Below are 13,774 nucleotides of genomic sequence, written 5' to 3' on the forward strand. Positions count from 1 at the left end.
CGCACTGTATCCCCATTACCTACGTGGGGGCCAACCAAGCACAAAGGTTGACAATGTCATGAAATCTGATTTCTCGGTTGGCCCTTCATTAACAGTAAAGGTGGTTAATCTTATTGGGTGCTGCAGGAAATGGAATCAGGCCAAGTGCAAAGACTCCTTTGATAAGCCAATTTTTTTTTTTTTTTTTTTTTTTTTTTGCAGTACACGGGCCTCTCACTATTGTGGCCTCTCCCATTGCGGAGCACAGGCTCTGGACGCGCAGGCCCAGCAGCCATGGCTCACGGGCCCAGCTGCTCTGCAGCATGTGGGATCCTCCCGGACCGGGGCACGAGCCCGTGTCCTTTGCATCGACAGGTGGACTCTCAACCACTGCACCACCAGGGAAGCCCGATAAGCCACTTTTAATTAAAAGATGAAACTGTCTCATATCTTTCTAGAGCTGTTTTCTAAACTGTGATGTGTGACCCATATGGGTAATACAATCAGTATGGTTGGTCATGACCCACTATTTAAAAAGGATGGAATGGAACAGAAAGTAGCAGAGTACATCATGCATATTAAGGGTGAATATTTTTCATGAAATCTTTGCTTCAGCTATATTTGTGATATGTGTGTATGTACTGGGCCATACTGTAAAGCTTATCTCTTGCTGTGGCTCACAGAGGTTGAAAAATACTCTTCTAGATAATGCTTGGCTGATTATTCCCGGAGCAGACATACAAATAGAGAGCCAGCTTTAGAAACAGCATGTCACATTACACATGCTGTATAATTTTCAGTTCTGTCTTCAAGTGTCCTATAATTTTCATTAACTTTTCAAAAATAGCTTGCAAATTTTCTTTCATTTTGTGCTATCAAAATTATTCTGCAGGCTAATTTTTACCAGCTATATTGAGTCCTCAGCATCTGTTTAGAGATACAGAGACCTCTGCAGCAACTCCATAGATGGAGAGCTTTCATCTTCCCTGGTCAGCTTCTGAAAGAACTCCCTAAGAGCAGCACTGAGCTCACTCACCCGGGTATGGTCCACGGAGCTTTGAACACATTCATTCAACATTTTCAGAAATAAGGGTCCCCTACTTACTACCTGATATTACACATTCATCTGTCCATCCACCCAAACCAGGGTGAAATGGGGGAGCATCACCACACATGCATTTTCTATCCTCCCAATGATAAGAGAAAAAAATCAGCATAATTGGTACTCTGTGCAGTTAGAGAGCTCTAAAAGCCACTACAATTTCCAGGAAGGCCTAAATGTTTTAGTCTGAATTACTGCTGAACTTGTTTGAACTAGGTATTATTATACCTAGAACATTTCTATTTTCCATGAACCAGAAATAAGACAAAGATGCCATTTAAGTTTCTCCATATGTACCAACAGATGTGGATTGAGAGTGATTGAGAAGATTCTGAGGTCTTGTCCTGGGCATGGCAAAAGTGATCATAGCAATTGATTGAAAGTTATTTGCTATTGAAAGTTATTTGCTATAGGCAGAGGTGGGCATATGTCATGTATTTGCCATTCCCCAGGGAAAACCTTATCTTATTAATGGATTTAAGGGTGAATAATTTTCTTTCACATATCAATTATATAGGAAGTAATCTCATTATGCAAGTAATAAAATATATATATTCATTCAAATTTTAAAAACAAATTTAGAAAATATCATTTATAGCCTCACTATTCAATGATAATAGCTGATACCATTTTCACATCTAGCTTTCCAGTATTTTCCATATTTATATATACTTTAAAAACATTTGCATATATAATATATTATAGACCTCTTTTTCCCCTTCCACATATCATGTGCCTTTTCCAAGTCTATGAATATTTTTCTTTCCAGAACTTTAAAAGGGAACATAAATCCTACTGGAATTAGAGCTCATAATGGATTTAACTAATTCCCTGCTGTTGGGTATTTAGGTTGTTGCCAATTTTTAACTTTTATAGACATTTTTATAAACATTTCTATAGTTAATTCTTTATGCTCATCCAGGTTATATACTATTTGGAATGAGAAACTTTATTTTTACTCTGAAGATATAGGCCATGGATACTTCCCTTTCCACATCTATTTACCATTTAATGTCCATTAAAGAAGACCACAGCCTTATTATTCAAGAAAAAAAGTTGTCCTATCTTGATCTTGGCCTTGACAAAGGGAGTTCATAAAGCAACAGTGTGGTCTAGAGGGAGAAGGGTTACCTTTTTGGCCTTTCCAGCTTTTCCCCAGCTGGTCCCAGCACCCTGGAAGAACCACGGGCTATTCCCATCCTGTTTTCCCATCTTTAAAATTGGGGCATTAGACTTGATTCCTTCTATCCATACCAAACCTTGGAATGTAGAGTCTATAGCATGAAGGTCATATTTGCCCCATCCAGGAAACCCAAGGTAAATAAACTAAATCAGTTTGGAAAAATTTAAAGGATGCATAGTTTCCATCTGTGAAGCATTGTGAGAATACCTCTCTCCTCGAGCTGGAAGCCCCATAAGTGAAGCATTTCACAAGCTACTCATGGGTTGCTTAATGAGGGTTCCAAATGACACCATCACATTTCTTTCCCTTTGGTGCCATCACTTTTCCTCCTTATGCCAATGAGAATTAAGGGTGGTACAAAGGCATAGTTGATATCAACAAAAACTCTGCAATATCCAGGGAGTGTGTGAGTTTAGGTCTAAACCCTGAGCAAAATTAACAGACTTGATGTTTCTCTTGTTTACCAAAGAACCTCATAAGAAAAATGACAAACTCAAGAAAGGGGATGATTCCACTGATATGTACTCACCTGGTTATAAGCATCCAATTCATTATTGGGGAAATAAAGAGATAATACGTACCCAACAAACGGAGGAGGAGAAAAAGAACTCCCAGGGCGTAGGATTTGAGTTCAGGGCTGACTGTCCTACGTGCAAAGAAGAGAAGAGGAAAAAAGAAAAGATTCTTATCACTCCACTTTAATTAACAGACCCCAGAGTCATCCGCTGCTGTCCATCAGAATCCTTCTGTAGAAAATGATTAATGGTTTTGTGCTTTTGTTTTTTTTCACTTTCCCTGCCCAAACTCTGAAAAATCCCTGCAACTGCAGTGACATAAGTTTAGGAATTTAACAGTGTTTTTTATTAACTAAAACTAATCTTGTTATTTGAAGGATGGAATGCAAATTTGGTCCACAAGGTCTTTCATCTTCCCTGGTCAGCTTCTGAAAGAACTCCCTAAGAGCAGCACTGAGCTCACTTACCCGGGTATGGTCCACGGAGCTCTGAACACATTAGGTGCTCAATAAATGTCAGTTTGAATACATTCATTCAACATTTTCAGAAATAAGGGTCCCCTACTTGCTACCTGACATTACATATTCATCTGTCCATCCACCCAAACCAGGGTGAAATGGGGGAGCATCACCACACATGCATTTTCTATCCTCCCAATGATAAGAGAAAAAAAAATCAGCATAATTGGTACTCTGTGCAGTTAAAGGCACTTTGCTTTTGCTGGGACAGGGAAACATCTTAAACTGGTGGGTATATGTATCTGGGGAAAATATTGACAGGAAAGACAGTTCTCCTTATGCTATACAAACAGGCAAGAACCATAAACACCTTTGTCATTCTAGCAGCATTTTGTGAAATGAACCAGACTAGCATGGGTCGATTCCTTAGATGGACCATTTGTGAAATAATCCATTCATCTATATCCAGTTTCGGTACCTTTTAAATTGGAAAAGTACCTTCATATAGTTGCATCACTTTGTTTTGAACCGACTCAATGTTCTTGGCTTTGGTTTACCCACAACAGTCCCTGAGCATGATCTTTTCACACATTTTCTAGAACAGTCTCAGAGGGTAACACTTTCTGGGATAAGAGTGACAGTAGAGGGGGTTTGGAAATGGTGACTGATTCCAGATAGAGAGGCCCTCACAGCTGGTCATAGATCGCCTGCATTATGCCTCTTACTCTTGAAACTAGTATTTACTCAATGCTTGTCTTCTCTCCTTGAGGCCAAGGACTGTTTGCATCTCGTTCATCATCAGTGTGGTGTGTGACACACAGCACATGCTGAGTGAATGTATAAGTGGGAAGGTGGGTGGGCACATGTCTCCCACTAAGCCCCGGGCAGCCCTGTCTCTGGTGTGCTGGTAGAGGGGGAGGCATCTGACTGACCACATGCACTCCAGGTCATCCTGAACACCACCAGCAGAGAAACCTCCTCTTGTCCCATCCCCATTATGAGTCTCTAGGGAAGACGGGGAGGTAAGTGCACTACTCTGCCCCCTGGAAGGACCAGGCTAGACCTAGAGACGCTCTTGTGTGGCTGAGCCTCAGGAAACACCAGGAGCATTTCAGTGTGGCCGAAAGGCCAGGAAGACTCATGCGGTGCAGGAAGGACCTAGGCAAGCAATTCTGCAGAAAATGAACATTAGAAATAAAGTTACCAATGGGACATCTAAATCCAGTGGGATACCTAGTACACAAGATATATAACCCATCTCTGGACTTGGTAGCTAGAATACTATTCTTAACCGACCCCAGGGGTCATTCCTCCAATCATCCAGTGGCAACCATCCAATGACCTACCACCTGGTTTGAGCATCAGATGGGCATGCCTTTGGCTTCTTGGTATATAAGGCCAAAAGACACTGTCACACCAAAAAGGACATGGATGTTGTTTTCACAATCTTTGCCCTATTTCTGAGATTTTTCAGAGAAAACTAACAATGTGTTATTCTTGGGGAAATACACATTCCTTTTCAATTGCAGAGTCCAGTATAAGTAAGCAGTCCCAGGGCAGCAGGTCAAGACTTTCCATTGAATGACAGGGAAACCACTCTCTGGCTGATCAAGCCAGATACCTGTACAATATCAAAGATGAGATCAGTGTTTCTGGACAGAAACATGGTCAGTTCTCTTTCAAATGTGCATGGAACAAAATCCAAGCTCTTTGGAGTTAATATTGGCGCCATGGTTTCACTTTTTGCACATTCATTTGAAGGTACTGACTTGAAAGACACAAAGATAAAGGCAAATTCTCCTTATCAAGAAAACATGCTGGCATAGTGAGCTACAGTACTTATCACTTGAAGTTTGGTTTCCTTTTAGCTGTCATGTCACTAGGAATAAAGTGAATAAGATGCTAAGATCTCCCTTCATATCCTGTTGGGAAACTGGTTCCCACAGGAGCAATAATCCTTCTCGGCTTTAGTTACGGAGAAATGGAGGGTTTGGGTCAACATTACTGAAAGTGCCAGGCCAGGCCAGGGAGAGGGCCTTAGCTCCACAACTTACTAGCTACATGACCTTGAGGATACTGCTTAATCACTCTCTGAGCCTCTGGCGTCTCCCTATCCGAGTGCTAATAAAGATGCAAACATAGGAAGTTAAAACAAGAGCCCAGTGCGGGCACCTAAGTGGCTGCTAGTTGGTATCCTCCCCTGCGGATGTCCTGAGCACGGTTGTTGGCAAGTATGCTTCTGTCTGGAGTAAGAATGGGAGTGGGTCTATTGCTCTGGCATGGGACGAGGGCTGGTGCTCATCTGGGCTGTGGCTCCGACTGTTTGTGCCCTTGTACCTCCCTAGAACATCTGTGATGGCAAATTGGAGTGGATAGATGGAAGATGGTTTACCCTGGACCCCTCAAAAGGCAAGTGGGCACATACTTCCAGCTATGAGGTAGACAAGGCCCAGCCTGGGTCACCCAGGCCATCTGTTGCTGGTGCATTGAAAAGGAATCAAATATTTCCTGAAAATCTCCTAGAGCTATTTATCAAGCTGAGATTTGGAAGTGATTAAGATTTCAAATAACTTTCTGTGTTTGGTCTGCCAGCTACAACTACTGAGCTGGGTTTTGCAGAGGAGTCAAGGGGAGAGAAAAAAGGGGACCAGTCATTGCTAATGGTTGTAAAGGTCATTTTTCCTGCTTCTTGGTGCCTTTTGTGTGTGAACGGCACAATATAACTTCAAAGGAATTTCTAATAACAAAAAGTAATGCAGCCACCCTAAACCCATACCTGAGATCTGATGGGTTTTGTCCATGTGCATATTATATATAATCATCTTCCATATATAATTTAAATTCAATAGTTCATTTCATAAACACTTTTCACATTCTTAAGAATTTTCATTATTCCACTGAGCTGTGGTACTATAATTTAACTCACTATTTCAATTCAGATTTTTCTGCTATTATAGTTAACATTGTAATAAAAATCTGTCTCCACTGAACTTGCCTTAAGAAAATACTTCTCTACAAGAAGGAAAGTAGCAATAGGTAGGGTTACCACATAAAAAATCTGAACATTTTTATGGCTGTTGACTTACATTTGCCATACTGCTTTTTGAAAGAAGTGATACGCTTCTCAAAGCCACCAGCAATATGTGGTTTTTACCCGTTTTGCTACAGCCTTGCTTACAGCACTGGGTATGAATTTTTAAAATTTATTTTTCAAATTTAGTAAGTATAAAATGGTAATTTGCTATTGTACCCTTAATGCTTCTGCACATTAAAAGTGCTTTACTAATGACTTTATATCGTAAGTACTGTGTACATTCTTTTCCTCGTGAATTCATAACCAAGATCAGGAAGTGTGGTAGGCACAGTGAGAAAAAGAGATAGGCCAGATAAAGCAGCTGGTGATGTACATTTGTACAGGCTGCATCCAAGCATTTCATACCTACTTTTATCCCTAGCCCTTGGGATTGGTTTGTTTAGATAACTGCATCCTGGTGAGATGGATCTGTGTTTGGTGCCACTTCTTCTGGTTCAGATGGATGCCAGAGCATGGAACATTCTGCTTCTAGGTTCCTCAGTCTAGAGAACTTTGTAATTGTGTAAGCTACTCAGAATATTACTCAGTAATTCACCTTTGAGGCACCTCATCTGCCCCCAGGACAGGTCGTGAAAGATGGGGAAACAGAATTACGGGGGGCTCTCTCCAACCATCCACTTATACAAAAGCAGTCACTGCTTGCCTTCCATTAGCCACTCAGCCCTGCATCACACTTTGTCAATGACCCCTCACATCTTCACGACATTTGCACACCCATGGTCTCGGCAGGACCCACACCACAGCAGGAGGCAGGCAGGACCCATGACATCACCTCTAGTTCCAGATTCAGAAACAAGTCTGAGGGAAAATGGGACCAAGGTCATATGGCTAATCAGTGCCTGGACAGGAGCCAGACACAGGGACTTGGCTAGTCCAGTGTCATTTTCATTTTACTCCAACAATGTGGCTCTTTGCAAATATCAATGAGGGACCACGGTCCCCTTCCAAATCACCTGCAGAGTCTATTCTTGGGATGACATGAAAGTGTAGTGTTCTCTCTTGGGCCGTGCTTTCTACTTTTGGTGTGAGATCTCTATCAAACGTAACCGATTCCTACCAGCCTAGGGAAGCTGGCTTGTAAGACTCATATAGTCCCCGGAGTTCTGATTTCCAGGAGAACTGCAGACACACAGCAGGTGGGGAGGGGGAGACGGGAGGATGGCTCTCGGGTCCGGGTTCCCGGGGCTAAGCTTACCTGATAAGGATAATGACTGAGGGAGTCTGAGCCATTGCCCCAATCATGCTGCAGACACACATCACACACAGGAAGGTGAGGAAGGCCTCTTGGCAGCCAGGACTGGGGCATTTTCCAGGGACCACAGTTGCATTCTCAGGTGGGCCGGTCGTGAGGCACGCACAGCCGGTGAGATTCTGGAAGGGAAGCAGTCAGCCCTTTTAACTGGGGGCATCTCCAGTTTCCCACTCCAAAGCCATCCAGCAGCTGGAACTGTCACAGACTTATTACACATTCTGTAGCATTTCATTAATTAGGCCTGAATAAACGAGTTAGATTTGTTTAAAGAGGCTGCAAAACACATGTAAATAAAGGAATATGTATGGAGAGGAGAGCTGATTTCCCCGTCTCCTGTGTATTTCATATCTATGCTCAAGAATCCCCCAATAAGCCAAACCGCAAACAAACGTGTCCCCCCCCCAATACAATTAGAGAGGAAATTGTGCTTCCACAATGTGATAAAACATTGCCAAATTAACAATGTAATCACTTGCCAATCTGTCCTCTCTTTTATGCAGTTATAATTACACCGAAGTATATTAAAAGAAGTAAATCAGGTAACCCGCATATGGTTGCTGGTTCAGGACTCAAGGGGGCACTTGGAACAAAGACTGTGCACCGTCACGCGTGAAGTTGCTGAGCTCGTCGGGCTGTGAGAGGGGGCCAGCTAATGGGAAAGTTCTCGAGTGGCTGAGAAAGCAAAGAGGGTGCAGAGTTGCCAGAGAGTGTAGAGCGGATCGTGGGGAGAGAGCTGGAGCCCAGAGAGATACATTTATTAATGTATGATCAGAGAGGAGAAAGACAAGCAGCTGCATTCCGTTTGATCTTCGGGTGGATTCTTGCCCAGACAGCCCTGCTCCCCAGCATGGTCCTGGCTCACGCTTGAGGAATTTCTGATGGCAAAGGGAAAAGCGGGGACTCGGAGAGGCAGTGCCGTGCCGAGCCAGCAGCCGAGCCAATTAAGGTTCGATAATAATAGTGCAGAGGCCTTTAATGAATACAAAGTGAAAACAATCATAAATGATTCATCGCTTTCCTTTCCAGGACTGCTCGGCTCTCAGGGCACATGCCGAGGTAAATCCTAGTGAGAGTCAAACAAATCCCCTTTGGCTTTTACATTTCTCCTCCTCGGTCCGCCTCCCCTCATCTTTGTTCTTCTCCTCTTCCCTCTCCTCTTCTTTCCCCAGAGGACACACACACTGGAGCTTTTCTTATCCCTTTAAGCTACACGGGATGCTTTCAGGGGTGTCCAAAGCCTGCTGCTTCCATCCTGTGTGGCTGTGTCCTGCCGAGAAGCTTTTACCCATGCACAGTCGGGGAGACCTTGGGTGGGGCTGGACCCTTCTTCCTAAGCCATCTGGCACGGCAGGTGCCCTTGTGTAAATGGCCCCATCTCAGCACCCAGGGGTGTTTACCGTCGCGCCCTGAAAAGTGCTGAGGCCCTGCCCCTCTGTCCTTTCCATACCCCTCTGCCTGGAGACACACTAGCTCTTCTCCAAAACCCCGTGTTGATGTCTCCTCCAGCTGCAAGGCCCCTCCACAAGTCGGCCCCCATGTGAGCTGGCACTTCCCTCCGTGAGGGTACACTCCACACCCCACAGCAGAGACCCTCGCTGCCCTCCTGGAGGAGACCTTGCGCTCCTGGGATGAGAACGTGTATTACCTGTGATTTACTGAGCATCGTCTCACAGCACAGTGCTGAGACACAGCAGGGGGAACTCAGCACATGGTTTTAGAATGCCTACGGGAACAGATCTTCCTCTGCTTTTATTAGGAAGCAGGCCTTCTCCCCAAGTCTAACTGAAAATGCCTCTTCTCTGCCTTCCAGGGAGAGGAAACTTCTCCTCTCCCCCACCCCGACTTTCTAGCTGTTCACACTCACCACCTCCGCGTCCTCACCTCCCATGCTCTCAACTCACTCATGCCGACTTGGGTCCCCACCCGCAGTAATCGGATCAGCTAAGCTCGCCAGTGGCTTCCATAGCCCGACCCCGCCATCCACTTCTCTCTTCCTGGAGGTCTCCCTTCCCAACCCCAGCATGTGCCTGTGACCCACTTCCTCCTTGACTTCCACAGCTTGCTCTCTGGTTTCCTTCCTCCCTCTCTGGTCGCTCCTTTTGCATCTTCCTTGCTGGCACCTTCCCCCGACCCCACTTTAAAATGCTGGAACTCCTCGGGGTTCTGGTCCAGGCTTTCTTCCCTTCTCGTGCTGCACTTTTCCCTAGATTGTTTTACATCTACACGCTTTCCAATAACTCTCCTAAATTTAATCCCTAGCCCATATCCTTCCCAGACCCACTCGGGATGCCCCTTCCTAAGCCTCTGAGCATGTTGAGATATCAACACCGACCCCGGGATGAGTGCCCTGCGTGGGATTCCGTGCCGGCATCTTGGCACTACTTTGCCATCCACAGCGGGAATTATTTCCCTAGGATTCCCTGCATGGATAAAGCTGGACCAGAGGAAAACACAGACAAGATCTGGAAGTGAAGCAGAGGCCGTTACTCTCAGATGGTCAGACACGGGGACAGACACACGCAGAGGTGCCCGGAAGGAGCTGGCTGGTCCTAGCATCCCTGTGTGCATCCGCCTTCTTTACTGACTACCCTGCTGACAACAGAGGGCCCATGGCCACCTCTACTGACCTGGACGCAGGCTTGCAGATGTGCTTCCCCAGACCCTTCCCGGAATGCCCCCTTCATCTCACTGAGCAGCCACCTGGGAATTTCCCATATGCCTCGACTTGCCCACCTGAGCTGCTACTTCTGGGGATGTAGTGAGTGACTGTTCTCCAGTCCTTCATCTCACTTCTTCCAGACCTTCATTTCCCAACTCCTCCGCATCCACGTTAGTTCTATTTTCTATACTAAACCCTTTATTTCCAAAAGACTTGTGGGTGCTGTTTTCCTGACCAAACCCTGACAGATACACATACCCCTGGCCCCAATCTCCTTTTCCCTCCACATCTCTTGCCTTAGAAATGACACCCTGTTAACTCTATAGAGATCTTGTGGACCTCCCCCGCCCCTTGCTCCTATGTCAAATCCATCTTCCTTGTGACCATAATGCTAATAAGGACAGAAACCACTGTGGTTTTGATCCCTGACTTATCCCCAGCTCTAGAGTATGGTATTTATTGAATGAGTGAATGAATGAATGAACCCTCAAGTCCTGTTCTTTTTATCATATCCTAAACACCTCTCAAACCCTGCCCTAGTCCCTAGTTCAAACCACTCCAATCCTCCTCTCTCTCTCTTTTTTTTTTTTTTTTTTTTGCGGTACGCGGGCCTCTCCCTGTTGTGGCCTCTCCCATTGCAGAGCACAGGCTGCGGACGTGCAGGCTCAGTGGCCATGGCTCACGGGCCCCGCCGCTCCGCGGCATGTGGGATCCTCCCAGACCGGGGCATGAACCCGTGTCCCCTGCATCGGCAGGCGGACTCTCAACCACTGCGCCACCAGGGAAGCCCCCATCCTCCTCTCTTGATCCCTACTGTAGCCTGCGAGGAAAAAGAGATTTGGGACTGGGGTCCTTAGAAACACGTGGACTCGGAGAGTGCTCAAGTATAAACAGGGAAGAGGCCCCTGGTGGATGCCTGTGGTCTTGTTTTGCCAAGTACCCCAGGAACTGAGTTCTGACTCACACAGCCCCTTAGGAATGTGATGTCATCAGAACCCTTTGAATGAACTGTGTGATTGGTGAGATCTGTTTAGTTTAATAAGTAATCTGTAATTGGAACCTACACCCAGTCTTAGATTTCTGCCCTGTACCTAGGCTATGGCTCAACTGTATTACATTTACCATAAGAGGAAACTGCCCCGTCCCCTCTCTGCTCTGATAAGTAAAAAACTCCCTCTGAAATTCTCTGGATTAGGCCTGTGATCAAGGCCCTAATGGAATGGGTCAGAAATAAAATGCCTTTATCTCAGTGATTATACAGCCCTTCTGGTCCGGGTGAAGTGAACGTGTCCAGGAAGGCAACATCCTGTGAATGGTGTGAGCGAACAGCGGGGCTGAGCCACCCTGGGATTTGCAGCCAAGGCAAAGGGGACAGGTGAGAGCACAAAGCCAGGGGGTGTAATGGGACAAGAATGGACCCAGGGCAGCACAGGCTGATTGGACAGGAATAAGCACTTCTAGGGTATAGATGCCAGGAGAGGAGAAGCAGGAAACTGGTACAGGACCAGTGATCATACTGGCTTGCTGGTGCCAAGGAGAGAAGCTGGAAATGGATGGGTCCCTCTCAAATGCTCTAGGCAACTCTGTACTAATTTATTCAGATTTAATGTATTTGAGAGGAGCTGTGAAAAGAGGCTGGGGAGGAGGTAAGCTGAGTGACCTGAGTGGGGACTTGGATGGGTTTCCTTTTTAGTTAAATGAGTCAATCTGACAGAATGAACAGAAAGTGCTGGGTGGTGCCGAGGGCTGGGGCGCAGGCTGGGACATTCCTAGGACCCTTCCCGCAGAGAATCCAAGGAAAAGTGCTAAGCCTAAGTCCTATGGCGAGGGATGGGAAATGTCCTTTATTTGGGCTCAGGTGATAGAAGAGACCACAGATCGCCCTGGCCATTGTGCTAAAGGACCTGTGGGGCTCTGGGCGTACAAGCCCAGGTTAGGGAGAAACTTCCACCCTGATGTCCCAGTGTGGTGGGAATAATCATCCCAGGGTGCATAATTGGAAGAGAGGACTTTGCACCAATGAGGCTTCACACTACGAGCCCAAGTGAGAAGGGAGAGCAGACAGCCTTTCAGCTGATATTAACTTGGCATGTAAGTGGGAACACTGAGACCTGCAAAAGCCCCAAGCAGTAGGAAGTTTGAAAATATAGGGATAACCTGGGTGTGAGGGAAGGAGATGATAGAGATTGGGATACTAATTCTCACCCTGTTTGTATACAACAGCCACGTGGGTGGCGCCAGCCCAGAATGCAGATGGACCTGGACAACGGCCTATAGATGATCACGGCCTGAATGAAGTGGTACCCCACTAGTGCTGTCCTCAGCAGCCCCCAATATATTTAACTGTGAAGGAAGTACACTAGGCTCCAGGAAATTAGTCTACTGCTCCTGACCTGGCAAATGTGCAGTTTTCCATCCTGTGGCAAAGGAACGTCTTCCCAGTTTGCCGTTCTCTGGGGAGGAATGTGGTCCCCACTGCCTCCAGGAGAGTTGGAGTCTCTGTCTGGTGCCAGGCGTGGGGTGGCAGGACCTAGCTTTACTGCCCTGAGAGATCATGTTGATAATAATCAGATGACCACGGTGCTCACGGAGGAACTGGCCTGACCACATTTGGAAGCGGACAGAGTGGGACTGGCTTGGGACTTCTACAAGAACTTATCCTACAGACAGACTTGCCCAGGCACAAAATGATGTCAGTATACAATTCAAGTCACAACACAGTCTGCAGGAGCTAAAGTTTTGCAGCCCTGAATGCCCATCAACAGGAATTGGTTAGATACATTCCATTAGGTCCACACACGGAATATTACGTAGCAGTAAAAAAGGTATCAGAGTGCGCTTTATGTACTAATATGAAAAAAACTCCAAGATAAATTATTAACAACAAAAAACCCCCACAAGTAATAAGCTACAGTATAAAATAGATAACCAACAAGGATCTACTGTATAGCACAGGGATCTACGTATATGTATAACTGAATCACTTTGCTGTACACTTTGCTGAAAATAACACATTATAAATCAACTATACTTCAATTAAAAAAATAAATAAACAAGCTACAGAATAATACCTTTTGGTGCATTAAAACCCAGTAGGATATACAAGGAACTAATTATAGTAATTACCTGTTGGGCAGAGTAGTGGGTTGAAAAGTGGGTGAACAGGAGCCTGAGGTAGAAAGGAGTTTCCACTCCCTCCTTTTTGGTTTTTGAACCACACAAATGTATCATCTATTTAAAAAAATTTAAAATCCCAGAAGAAGAAATCAACAAAAGAAGAGCACAGTCACTAAAAATTGTACTCTTGTTCTACATTCAGTCATTAATTTAAATTGAGAAATGTTTCTATTCACATGCAATGATGGAATAGATAATTACAATAAAGCTGGAGAGCATAAAAATAGAAAAATGACTCTCTCAAATCTAGGTTTCATTTTCTATTGATGAAGGAAATCATAAGCATGCTATTTTGACAGCTCATATTATAAGAACAAAATACTCCTCAGCAGTGTTTCAAAAGTATCTGGCAAAT

At 45.1% G+C, this 13,774-nt stretch overlaps 1 protein-coding gene across 2 annotated transcripts in view; it reads right to left on the bottom strand.

Annotated features, from left to right (window-relative positions):
• SLCO3A1 (solute carrier organic anion transporter family member 3A1) overlaps window positions 1–13,774 on the bottom strand; it is a 337,444-nt gene that overhangs the window by 17,391 nt on the left and 306,279 nt on the right. For both annotated transcript variants that reach the window (XM_081226813.1, XM_081226812.1), the window contains exons 8-9: window positions 7,527–7,702; window positions 2,846–2,910 (exon numbers count right to left, since the gene is read on the bottom strand). In XM_081226813.1, coding sequence (XP_081082939.1) covers window positions 2,846–2,910; window positions 7,527–7,702 — 241 coding nt within the window. The remainder of the gene's footprint in view (window positions 1–2,845; window positions 2,911–7,526; window positions 7,703–13,774) is intronic.

Source organism: Mesoplodon bidens, assembly GCF_964165515.1.
Source record: "Mesoplodon bidens genome assembly, chromosome: 3".
NCBI classification, from domain to species: Eukaryota; Metazoa; Chordata; class Mammalia; order Artiodactyla; family Ziphiidae; genus Mesoplodon; species Mesoplodon bidens.